Consider the following 13,682-nt stretch of genomic DNA (forward strand, 5'->3'; position numbering starts at 1 on the left):
ACAAAAATCCCAGTAGCATAAGCTATATAGAATGTTTGTAATGAGACCCAGTTAGAAACAAACAAAAACAAAGTAAGTCAAACATTAGGCCTATGGCAGTACTTAAACAGCTTTCATTTCCAGTACACTCATCTGAGAATACAGCAGCATACTGTCAATTATCACATCAGCATTTTAATGTGTGAAAAGCCTATACACTGCATCATCTAATGAAATAATATTTATTCTGGTTTTATTTTATTCCTGCAACTCATCAATTTCTCAGCATTTGTTCTTGCATGTTGACAGCTACAAAATAAAAAACGCAGTATTTGCATATATTATCGCTCAGCAATTTCACATTATTTGTCTGTTAAACAACTTCAGCCTTTATCAACAAGTCCTGAGAACCCATATAAAGCAAAATACAGTAAAGGGAAGCTGCAACTTGTTTGGTTTGCCACATGACAGCCATTTCAAAAGCTAAAAGATGTGAGCTGTGGCAATTTGCTGTATAGGGGTGTTGTAATGATGCAAGAGGAAGCGGCTCAAATAATGAGGACAGCGACCAAAGCATTGCTTACCATAACCACCGAGGGATGAGTGGGGTGTGCTGGCAGCAGGTCTGAATCCAGCTCCTCCATTCCCTCGGACAGCCCCTCCACTTCTGTCACTGTCAGCAGCATGGTGGCATGTTTTGCTTTCATTGTCAGCATCTTGCACTTGGAATTCAAAGAAGCAATTTGCTCCTGGTATCCTTTGATCTTCTGAGCCAGCTCCTGAGGAAACATTTTTTTCCCCCTAATGCTGATGCAGCCGGGAAAGGCCACAGGACCGGCAGCATTTCAGCTTCCGCGGCCGGGCGCAGCTGTCCCCTCCTCGCTCAGCCAATACCACGGCAGAGCTGCCGCCGTGCTGACGAGCAGGATGTCGCCGGCGGAGGGACCCAGCCGGGCTCCTCCGGCTGCGCTGACACACCGCACAGCGGCGGCCGCCAGAGGCTCCGAGCGCGCCGCACCGCAGAGCGCAGGCGGCGGGCGACCGACCGACGGACCGACCGACAGACAGACCGACCGACAGACCGACTGACAGACAGACCGACCGACCGACCGACAGACAGACAGACCGACCGACCGACTGACAGACAGACCGACCGACAGACCGACTGACAGACAGACCGACCGACCGACTGACAGACAGACCGACCGACAGACCGACTGACAGACAGACCGACCGACAGACCGACTGACTGACAGACCGACCGACAGACAGACCGACTGACAGACCGACCGACAGACAGACCGACCGACAGACGGCTCACGTTCGCATGCTGCCTGAACCTGAGCCCACGTCTGTAAGCTGCACGCTGCAGCAAAGGGAAGCGTCTCTCCCTCTTCCTGCCCTATTTCCCCCCGCCCCCGATCTCGACTCCCATTTAGCTGAGGAAGATGAAGCTCCCCCGCGTCGTGCATGCCCGGGAAATGAGGTCATGTAGTGGCCACAACTGCAAAAAAAATGCCCCATTCACCTCTCACCAGAAAGAATGAATTGTCCAAACAATGAGTTAACCCACAGGGTCTAACAGGCTCAAATGTGACAGGAATATTCAGTCACATAGTAAGATTAAATGCAGACTGGATGGCTTTTTGTCACTGTCTGGATAAACTGTATTTTAATCTCATTTTGGTTTTGTGTAACTCAACTGAGTTAAAAGTTGAGCAGCACAGGACTAACCTTTCTTTAGAAAGAGATGGGGAAACTAGCATAAAGCAGACTATAAGTTAAACTATTGTGGGTTTTATGCTTAGGAAATGCTCTATTTATGTGGCCAAACACCATAGTAAGCTTAAGATTTTTAGACAAGAGATGAAAATGAATAGCCTTATGACTATTCAAAAGTATCTTGTCTCCACTCCTACACTATACTGTTGCCCTGTTCAGTGTCCAGTTTCAAAGCTTTCAATTAATATACTTCAAATAAAAAATAGTGGAAGTGTTTCATATTTCTGCTGAAACTATTGTTCCTCTCTCCCTAGATGCTCAGTAATGAGTTTTGATCTAAGAAGTGAAAACATTTCTGTAAGCTTGCCTGATAAATCAGTGATTATTTGTTCAGTAGTATATTTCTTCTTCATTTTCATATATGCTTTTACTTCTTCAAAATCCACAAGTGTTCAAGGAAGAATAGAAATAGGAGCTGCAAGATCTAGTAGGCATAATAATATACTATTACAATATCTTTTTGAAAGTAAGCAAGACTACTGCCTCAGGCCGAAAAATGAGAATATTTTTTCGGTTGTATGACATTTTCAGAAAAAAAAATCCTCAAAATTACAGTGCAGAACACTCATTGCAAGAAATATCAAGTTAGGAATTAAAATAGCTCAAAGACTGAGGATGACACTTCGCTACTTGAGTTTCAATGGCACCTTGTCGCCATCTGTCATGTTAGCAACAAAAGGATCTCTTTTGATGCTCCAAAGCTTTCCTTGGAGACTAAGAAAAGTCTTAATAATAAAACTTCAAGCAAAATAGTCAAAAACCAAGCTGCAACCAAATCAAGCCATAAATTTAACGTCTAGCAGCTTGAATAGTTATCTGCTCTTCGGCAAATTCCAGTCATTCACAAATGCTCAATGAATGATGTATCTGAGCCTCAGTAGAATATTATTGTCATTCAGTATACTCTATTCCATCACCTTACTAAGTGCAATGACATTTTTGCTATTAATGTCCAATGCACTGAGTATCTAAAATGCCTCTTTCAAATGAAAACAAGGAAAGCAAAACAAGTAAACAAAAATGTGATTGTAGAAGAAAATTAGAAATAATAAAGCATCTTATAGTAGCAATGTCCCATGAGGTATTGTATTTTCCATTAAAATAATTCTTAAGTATGGAGATACTTGCCCACATTCTTATCTGAAATGCTAAAGAAACACAGGTCAGTAGACATGGTACCTACTTACATACACGCATATTAATACAAGCTTCTCAAAAATCAAGTTGTAATTTCCTTCTACTTTCATCCTTAATTTTAATTCTAAATATAGCTACTAAAAATGTTCCCTTAAGTTCTTTTACATAGTCTTTAACAGGGAATGTGGTAGTTGATATTTTCTTAAATTAATAACACACCTAACAAACATCTTGATGGACTTGACTTTTGAAGTAGCCTAATAATATATGGTTCAGAATATTCACTTCATGTTATGCTTTTCTGCAGATATTTAGCAGAGAAAACATGAACCAAAATATGCTTATCTCAGTCTTTCAAATCCCCTTGCCCCTAAATGTGGAAAGCTTGCATATATGAAGTCCGTCTGTTCTGGCTGATCCCAACGTGCATTATCATAAAGCTGCTGTCCTCCTGCAGATGTTTAGGACTATTGCTCAAATGTACGTGAAACTTCAAGCTGCCCCATTTTTAATTCCTTCCTCCCTACAGCATTATTCCTTCCTCAAGCAATATTACCCTCAAATGCTGGCCACTCTTCTGCATTTGCTGTTTCAGAATATTTGAATAGAGAAAGTAGCATTATCAGTTCAATACCAGTAAAACCAAAAGTGCTTGTATATGCAAACTTCTCTTGAATTTATACTAAATAACAGTTGTAACAACTGCATAAAAAAATGAGTAACATTAGGTTGTATCACACACCAGAGGGAAGAGCTTTGATTCAAAGGTAAAGAAATGGTGCCATCTGGTGCCGAAAGTGATACACACAGCTCAGTGGTTCATTTTCTGTCCTAGGAATTACACGACAGGCAGGTGGTGGTGAAAGTGGCTCAGGAGGAGCTCTCAAGCCAGCACAGCAAGAAAGCTGTACAGAGACTATCGTGATTTATTCAAGGGCTGATAATCCATGAGTTTGTGGGCAGGAGTCTCAACTCAAGAGCAGAAATATCTTCCCAACAAAGACTTTAAAAGAAACCTTTGGAGTGAATGGTGCAGTTTTCCTCTAAATCTGTTGTGGGTTTCCTTTGATTCAAGTCTCTTGGTGTTCCTTATGAATGTGACTGGGATGAAAATGAACAAGTACTTCAGGATATACATGCGTATATGTACAAATTGTTTAGGATATACAGACTTACATATGGATCACCATACTAGCTGTGATTAACTGACCAACTGATGAACTTTGGCTTCTGGGACACTCCTCAATCAGGTTCTAATGTTAACTACTCCTTAATTATGCAATGCTTTTGTTTATCAGAATGTCCTCTGAAGGTTAGGAGATATCTAACTGAATAAATTAATGAATTGTCTACGCTGTACCAACAGTAGGAGTTCCCTCTCTGGGATTAAGTCTATCTGCTCAACCTTGAGGAAATCTGAAAAGCAACTCAGCCATCTTATGACTATTGCTTATGAAAAGTTGTCTGGGTCAGTGAGCTGTCACTGAGCCAAATGTTTTGATGCATTTTGGGTTCCATACCTCATTTCGTGAAATCTGGACCTGGAGCTCCTGGATGTTGCTGGTTGCTATTGGCTTGTCTTGGATCTCACGATGGGCACTCTCTATCATCTGCTGCAAATGTTTCATTTCTTGCTCATATTGCTCATACTGAACCACTGCTTCCTAGAGAAGGGAAAAAAAGATTGAGTGTCTACATGAAAATTAGTTTTCACTTAGTCTAAGCATGACAGATCTCCCTCCTGATGTATCTGGCACTCACATCTTGATAAACAAAGCAGGAGTATACTCAGGAAAATGTCTATTCATAAATATTGTGAATTGCAATTATTTGAATGGTTCCACTTATTTAAATATTTCCCAAACCCACAGTCCACAGAACATGACATTTTAGATTTCTGATGTAAGATGCTGTAACTTCTGATTCCAACAAGTACCTGAACCAAACAGACCCACAAGAACGTAGCCTTGCTTAGTCTCATGGTTTTATTACAAAGCATTTTCACCTGCTTTTTCACTTCAGGTGTTCATTTGTGACTGTAACAAAAGCTTAGATATTACAGAAAATACAACTGGGAGAGGACTATGAAGATTGATTCAGATAATTATCCTACCAATATAGTATCAGTTCTTTCTATCGGAGATGCATGAGCAGGTTGTCTAACCCATTTTTTAAATTTTCAGTGTGACATTGTAACCTTTCTTGTGTTTAAGCATCATTAATTATCCTTCATCATAAAAAGTCTCTTCTGTTGTCCAGCTTGAAACTTTGTAGTTGCACCCTAGCCTATGGAATATGCTATGTATATTCCTATCATTAAATAGCAGAGAAGAAAAGCTTATTCTCTTCTTTGAAAACACCTTTTATGTGTTTAATTAGAAGCCCAAACACTCAAACAAAATCTAGCTTGCTCATATTTAGCAAAACTTGAAAATACAAATTTAATAGACATTGAATGATTCAAAAATCAGAAAACAAATATATATAAACTATAAATAAAGAGAATAAAAATAATTATTTTTATACCACAAAGTTAATTAACTCGGTAGTTTTTATGCAATCTTCAGAAGCAGCTAATGCTATGTTATATTAACTTGCATAGAATTGTATATTAGCTGTTTGTCTAGGTAATCCTAACAGCATTACAGAAATCACAGCAGTATCGGGGAGAGAACTGAGGTGAGAGTCTGATGAGTATATCAACAATCAATATGTTGATTCATGTTGGTATCATGAATATTGAAGTCAGGAATAACTGAGACTCACTGGGGAAACTCCTAATGGTACTACAGAACAAAGGAATGCACAGAGATAGGAAATTCTGTTTTCATCACAACTTTTTATGTCTCTGTTCAAGCTCCTCTGAGTGGTTGATGGGATGGAGCTGCACTTGCCTGCATGATGTTGCACTGCTGAATGGCCGTGTGCTGCAGGCGGCTGGCCTCCTCCTGGAGCCGCAGGGCACTGTGGCACATGGGCAGGCTGGTCACCACCTCCTCAGGAATCCTCAGGGCACTCTGGCACTCCTGGACTGCCTGAACTTTTGGCTTCAGTGACTCCATTTCAGACAACAGATGCTAGAAACAAAGTCAGTGCCACAATAAACCGATTTTTCACAACTCCCAGAGCACTTCATGCAGCCAAAGAAAAATAATGGTACGTTTAGCAATAAAAGATAAATTTAATTTTCTATTTTCTAAATTGAATATAATTAGAAACACTTTCTCTGAAGTTGCTCATTGTGAAATGAGAATTCTTTTAAAGATTATTTAAGTGAAAAGCCCATAAACTAGATATAAAAATAATTAATGAAAAAGTATAGTACTACCTATTCTAAGTATCCAAGTAAAAAAGTATTTCTATTAACAGATTTGAGAAAACAGAATTACAAACTCCACAAATTGAAGCAGCACAAGAATAATTTACATATACACATATCTCAGTGTTAAAATCTGAGTGGAACTCCCCGCTGGGACATAGAAGCACATTTCCAAAACAGCACGTGTATCCCATTGTATTCACAACCTTAATTTGAAAATACAAGCCATGGCTGAAAATGTTGCTTAAAATTCAAAAGGCAATCAACAGAAAGAAACAGAGCTATACAGAAACCTTCTTCTTTGAATAATCACAAGCTGTATGCCTCTGTTAATAGTGCCCATTCCATACAAGATGTCCATTCAAGTTGTCTGTTCATATGCAGGGTCTAAATGTAATGGTTGGAGAATAGATTTGATCACCATTCTTTTTTATTTACATTGAGGAGTTTAGTGTATGTACAGATACAAAAAAAAGCAAAACAAAACAAAAAAACAAAAAAAAAAAAGGAAAAGCCAGATTGATAAAATGGGCCTTAGCACAGTAGAAAAAGATTTTAGATTCAATAGATATAAATCAGCTGGACAATGAGGCAAACAGGGCTAAAGAATTTGGTTATCTCTCTTTCCCTATAGCACATGCAGAATGATAGCTAAGTGGGTCTGAAGTGCATACAGATGAGAGGATTGTGTTTTTTTATTTCTGCAGTTTCCTGACATATGGTGGATAATCTAACCAGAGTTTCGGTATAATGACCTATTCCTCAGGCAGCACAAATGGGGCCTCTCTTCTGTCAGACTCCACACTGCTGGCAAAGGGTGTCTTTATTGTTCAATCAGCCCCCAGAAGCACCCTGGGGGGCTGTGAGCCAGCCAGGCGCTTTCCAACATCCCCTCTCTGGTCTGGTGAAACAGGTGGACAGGGGCCATAGTCCCTTTCTGTACAAAAGAAAGTTGTATTGTGAGATCTGCTAGAGCCAGGACAAAGAATGCACATAAAACCCAGTTCCTTTATTCTTATGGTGGGTTATGTGTTTCACTTACACTCTTCAAGGCCGCATTCTGAAATCTGTTCACAAAGCTCCAGGATAAAGACTGCCTATTTTAATGAAAAGGAAAAGCTGTGCAAATTTACCTTTCTTCCATATGTTTTTATGCAGATTTTAATCCTACAGTGAACCTGCTTACGTCCACTTTTCACTGGCAGTCTGAGACAGTTATTAGCTTGCAGAAGGAAACACGCCTTGAGAAACTCAGAAAGCTGTAACTTACCTTATTTTTCCTGTTAAAAGGCTGAGACCAAAACTAACAAACAAGCCTCCAAAGCAGATGAAATGCAGTAGAGAAAGCCACAATATCTTACGAAGGTAATTCAGCTAAGCATACAAGAATGTAACAGCACTTAAGGAAACCTGAATTGTCTCCCAGTGCTCCAGATTCCTATTGGAGAAGCTAGCAACTATATCACTGCATCTCCATCTGTAAAACAATGATCACAATCAGACTTCCTTTTGAAGTACTTTAAGTACCTCTTGACCATAAGCACTATATAACAATTGGGCTTTATTACAATTATTCATAGGGATTAAATGGATTGGATGCACACTTCTCAGAACTGCATCGACCTAAGAACATGCTAACAAAGAATTATACTTCAACTGCTCCCTCTGAGGGAATGATTCTTCTGCCTCCATCCCTTATTTCCTTGGCAGCAATTTGGGGCTGCACTCTGGAACAGTGACCCACCTAATAAACACAAAAATCAGTCTCATCAACACTCATTATCCTTTGTGTGACATCACACTACTAAAATGTTGACTTTGAGGTCCTGGTCTTTTACCTGTCTGTGAGAAAGCTGCTCTTTCAAGCTCAAATGCCCAAGCTCCGGAGACGTCAGCGTGGCTTGGGCTTGCTCCAAAGCACCCTGCAGGGCTCTCAGCTCAATTTCAAATTTCTTCATATCCTGTATGGATTTGATTCAGGGATGAATAAGAGGAAAACCAGAAATCACTACAAATATAAGTGTCTGGATTTTGCAGGTACATCCCCCTTACATACAGTGCAAAAAACAATTCATAGTTTTTACAGTTAATTTTAAATGTTTAAAATATTAGATAAAAGTACCAGTTACATGACAGTCTAGAAGAAGGGATTGCAAAGGCAGAGTTATTATTTTAAGTACTTCAATCTCAAATCCAGCATTTACTTTATAAAACTGAAAAAGATGTTTATTCTTTTCATTGCACTCCTTTGTAGAGGTAGGCCTTACACTATGGAATTCTGGTCTGGTCCAGTACTGATCTAAATTAATAAATAGCAGCATTTAGATATCATTAAAGAGAAGAATAAAGGAAATAGTAGAAGGTGTCAACTTACCAAAATACACTTTTCAAGTATCTAAACATAGGTGCTCAGTGCTATTTGAGACACACCATTATCCCAAATATATCCACCCAGAAATTTGTAACAGGACCTGCAGAAATCTTTTGCCCATGTGAGCCAGCATGTGAAGGCAGCATCTCAAACAGCACAAGATACCTGACTTTAGTCAACACAGTCACGCCCTGTGTAGACCACAGATTTTCCTCACTGCTAACAATCTTAGTAGTATGATGCATACATCACCCTAGATGCCAGCTAGCATTAGAAAAAACTGCTTTCATTTACCTTGGCAGCATCTTGGAGGTTTGGTAGCTGCACTTTGATAACTTGCTGCAATTCCTCTGTCCGCCTCCCCAGTTCCAGCACTTGCTGTGACATTCCTTCAGTGGAGTACACACTTGCCAGGTAATCAATCCTCTCGCTCATGGCCTCAAGATCACTGTGAATCTCTCCAGACTCATCAAGAATGCTCTAGATGGAGATACAAGCAAATTGAACGTTTGAGGTTCAATTGAGGTTTGAGACCTCTCAGGTTTGAGACTCAATGACACATATCTTTTAACTATATTGTTATGCAAACTCTTCAATCTGTACACATTTGTGAGCCTTTGATGAAGTTCCACTGACTTCCTGTAAGGCTTAGGCAATATGCTTAGCTCTGAAGGTCTGCTGAAGTGCTTCAGCTTATAGAGACTGGGAAACAAAAAATTCAGTCATAAAGCTTCAGGAGCTGTACTTACCAAGACATTAATTTTAGTGTTTTGCTATACAGACTTGTGTGTAAAAATATAATATATGCAATCTATGGAGAAGATGTGTCCTAATAGAAAGTTGCAGAAAGCACTTGGTTGTTCTACAGCAGGTCAGGAGCTATTAATGCTGCCTAAAAAAATCAGTGCCTAAGTACTATGTGGGATGGCATTGGTTAAGCCTGTATCATCAGATTTTGAAGCAGGGAAAAAGCCATAGCAAAACCAAACCAGAAATCCTGTCTCCAGTTTTCCTTAGAATAAATTGCCTGGAACCTCCTATTCAGAATACAAAGTCTGACATACTCCACTGCGCTAGCATACAAGAAGGCAGCTGACAATTAATTAATGTATGTTTATTTTGGTATTAGTGACACATTATTATCTTATGATGCTTTGATTTCTTTCGCATGGTCGTGTAACACCAGGCAAGCTTGAACCTCATCAAAACATCCCACTGATCTCACACACACATTCCACACACAGACACACATAGAATAAATTGCACAATTACAGGGACCAAATTACTCTGATGTGAAATGTTCAGGAAGAGACTGGAAGAAACTCTTCCATTAGGCATCAGTTTGAGAACATTTGGTATAAAACTCATTAGACGAGAACAAAGGTTATTCCAGTTTAACATAATGGAGAAAGAAAAAAAAATCCAAACTGAAAATCATGTTTGATTAATTAAATCTTTAGAGTATGAACTGCAATAAGGTGCTTGGTGTGATAGAATCACAGTGTGCAGACACACTATTCAGCCAAAAGCCTCTTTGAAACCAAACTACTTGAGTAACATGGAGATCGGCTTTGAATCACATTTTTATTCTACAACATATCTGTATTTCAGTTTTCACAACAATTGTTCAAAACCAATTAATAATTTTCAAGGCTTGGATAAAAAGTCAAAGAAATCTAGGACTTTAAGAGGAAGTAGAACTCTACTTTGCTTTGAAAATAACTTTTTATATATACACTGCCTTTTAAATTTCATAGCTCAAATAATCACCTGGTAGGCTTTAAACTGATCACGAAGCTGAGAGGAAGAATTCCATGTTATACTACCATGTACTAGGATATTTGCTTTCTCAATCCATCTCAATATGAACTCCAGCATCTCATTGTATTCTTCCAAGTGTGAAGCAGCCTGGATAAAAGAAAAATTTGCTTAAGCCTAAGATGTAATTTCGTACAGTACTTGGAGGATTAAAAAAACTGATTTTATTTCCTTCATTGTTTTAACCTGGGGACCATTTTAACAACTTTTCCTTCTGGTATTATATAAAAGTTAATTTCTTATGTATTTATGCAGTTAAAATAGGTCTGTTTCCAGTAGTAAGATTATCTGTTTTGGGGGAAAAAAAAGGCACTATAAGAGCTTAGGTCACACTAGGAGAGTCCATTGATGCTCAAATATATCCCTAGAGGGTACACTCCCTGTGCATATTTCAGCCTCGCATATAAGTTCCAAAATACCTCCTCTTTCAATTTGTGGCTCTGTTTATTTTGAAATCTCTCTTTCCATTACATCCTCTTAATCACCTTTTTTATTTTCTAACTAGACTGTTTTGTCCACTTAGTCTGCCATATTTCCAAAAGAATGAAATGCTTCACAATTTCAAAATATAGGACCAAAGTTCTGCTTTCTTATTAATCCACTTTCTATTTAGCGAAGTAGTAATAAGCTCCAATTTTCTTTTCAGCAGGAATAATTTCATTGGTGTTCTTGAATTTCCTCCTTATAAAGGATGGATCAAATCTGAGGTGACCAAACTGTATTTGTATAAGCAGTTTTCAATACCTATCACTTTTTATGATAAGTGGATTTTTTGATGCTGAACAAAAATATCCTAAATCTGTTTACCAAGTACCTTTTACTGAGTTCTTACTTTGATAATAATTTTCTATCTCTTCTTAGAAACAAGTTTTCAGAGGAAGCTGAAAAGAGTATTTTGAAGTTTTCTTACAGAAGCAACTTCATGTGTGTAGAAAGATCTCATAATTTATCAGGGTATTAATGACAGAACCATAGAAAATCCATTTATTTGCTTTTAGCTAGAGTTTGCTGGGGATAAGAACAATTAAGGAAAAAACAGGAGAAAGAATGAATTTCAGAGACTTTTATCTGCAAGGGATGCATCTTTATGAACACCAACATATTGCATAAATATTGTGCATTATCAGGGCCATTGTATATAGACTTTTTTATTGAATGCATGTTATAGTCAACCTCTATGGATTGGGACTAGGGCAAAATATATTTTTTTAAACTTTTGTTCTTAATGCTGCAAATACAGGTAATAGTGACAAAACAGAGACCCTGAGAAGCACAGTGAGGTACTACTTCCAGGCAAGCTACTGTTTGTGAGATCTACAATCTTTTTAGGGCACCAAAGGAACCAAGCAGTAGGTGATGCATGCAAGAGGGTTTTAAAATACCATCTGAGAATTATTTCACTCTCATATTTGACCTGTGTCTCTTCAGAATGTGATGCAAACTCTGACTAATAATAGGCAGATGTGCCAAGGAATGCCCTGTCTGGCATAACTCCAGGAAAATAGATGAGATTTTTGCATGCTCCTTCTGGTTCTGAAAGGAAACAGCAGAAAGGATTTAAGATCATACCTGACTGAGCTTGGCTGCTCTGTACTCAGCCTGCCGTATGGTCTGCTGGTGCAGTGCAGAGAGTTTCCCTATCCTGTTAGCTAGCTGCTTAGCCAGGGGTACGTTCTGCTCTGCAAAGTCCTGGACTGATGCATCTAATTCCAACAGCTTTATATTGCAGCTGTCCAACTCGTCACCAAGGATCTAGACAGAAAAAACAATAAAATCAGCGATCCAGGAAGCATTAGCTTTTTGGTTGATTATTTCTAGTCCAACTTGCAACTTTTATACCCTGTCCAAAGTCTCCATAGTTTTTTCCATTTTTAAGCAGGAAAGCAGAACAGCAGGATGTTTGGTCATCTCTTAAGTATGTGCCATTACTCTTTCTCCTCTGGCTTCCTGGCTGGAATGGATAACCGTTTTCCCTGCTGTAGCCAAAGACTGAGTCACTTCAGTGTGACATTAACTGTTCTCAGGCACCTTTTGTTTCTGAAACGAATTGTCAGCACAGAGTGCCACAACAAGGATTTTTATTTATTGGAAAAGAGGTTTGTTTTATTGCTGAGTTAAAATATAAGTTTATAAACTCATAAAAGTGTAGTTACTCATTAATGGATTATGAAAAATGTAATTGTAATTTGAAACTTGCATTTTCATAGCATGATCTTGATGCAGGTGTTGATCTGAATGTGCTACACTGTTTCAACAGAAACACAGTTTAAAATCAATTTTTCTTACCATAGTCATAAATATTTTGAGAAGGAAGCCTAAAAAGATTTTCAGGTTTCTTATAGATTTATAGCATATTATTGGGCTACAGTTTCTTGAGAAGATGTTACTGATTATTTTTGAATTTGTTTTTTTTTATATCCAAGGTGCTAAAAATTAATTGTTTTTCTAAAGTAAATAAAATAAGTCACATGGAATCATGGAACAGGTTAGGCTGGAAGGGACCACAGTGGATCATCTGGTCCAAATTCCCTGCTCAAGCAGGGTCACCTTAGGGCACATGGCACAGGATTGTGTCCAGATGGTTCTTGCATATCTACAGTGAGGGATACTCCACACCCTCTCTGGACAACCTGTTCCAATGCTCTGTCACCCACACAGTTAAGAATTTCTTCCTCATGTTCAGACGGAACTTCCTGTGCATCAGTTTCTGTCCATTGACTCTTGCCTACTGCTTACACAAACACCCTAGCCTCTCTCCAATTATTTCTACAAATTTAAACTGCAATCATTCAGAACACTGCTACAGGTGCTTCAAGAAGTTACTTCAAGCTCTTCAAGTTAGGGCTGTCCTGGCAGACACACCTCAGAGTGCAAGTTATGATCAATTGTTACGATAAATCAATATTATTCCATGAACTTGGAGACATAACTGTCTACATGTAGACACAAAGACAGATGTTAAACCACCCATCTAAATACAAAGACATACATATTACAGCAAGCATATATAAACATATTTACTACAGATATTATGCAGAATTTATATGTTTGTGAAGGAAGGATCCATTTGACTTGATTCACATGGATTTGAAACAGATTTTTATTTTATTTTTTTACAATCTGTTTCAATGTTAACGTGAAAATATTTACTGCTATAACCAAAGCCAACCCAGTCTCAAGAATATCAGCTAAATGCTGGCATAAAAGCACTTTGAACATTACTACATCTCCAGTGACAGAGTTTTCATTTATGCAACATAAGAAAGCAGATTTCAG

General features: G+C 38.5%; 1 protein-coding gene across 36 annotated transcripts in view; it reads right to left on the bottom strand.

Moving 5' to 3' along the window:
• Nucleotides 1-13,682, bottom strand: part of SYNE1 (spectrin repeat containing nuclear envelope protein 1) — a 290,474-nt gene that overhangs the window by 96,242 nt on the left and 180,550 nt on the right. For 34 of the 36 annotated variants that reach the window (XR_015283259.1, XM_086877258.1, XM_086877290.1 and 31 more), the window contains 7 exons: nt 11,976-12,158; nt 10,359-10,496; nt 8,883-9,068; nt 8,056-8,178; nt 5,793-5,975; nt 4,419-4,562; nt 564-758 (listed from right to left, as the gene is read on the bottom strand). Coding sequence is in view for 35 of the 36 variants with exons in the window: in XM_086877258.1 (XP_086733384.1) it covers nt 564-758; nt 4,419-4,562; nt 5,793-5,975; nt 8,056-8,178; nt 8,883-9,068; nt 10,359-10,496; nt 11,976-12,158 (1,152 nt within the window). In the remaining variant the exon portion in view is untranslated. The remainder of the gene's footprint in view (nt 1-563; nt 759-4,418; nt 4,563-5,792; nt 5,976-8,055; nt 8,179-8,882; nt 9,069-10,358; nt 10,497-11,975; nt 12,159-13,682) is intronic. The other 2 variants (XM_086877286.1, XM_086877281.1) reach the window with 1 other exon arrangement.

This window comes from Cyanistes caeruleus, chromosome 2 (genome assembly GCF_971803275.1).
Source record: "Cyanistes caeruleus chromosome 2, bCyaCae1.hap1.1, whole genome shotgun sequence".
Taxonomy (NCBI): Eukaryota; Metazoa; Chordata; class Aves; order Passeriformes; family Paridae; genus Cyanistes; species Cyanistes caeruleus.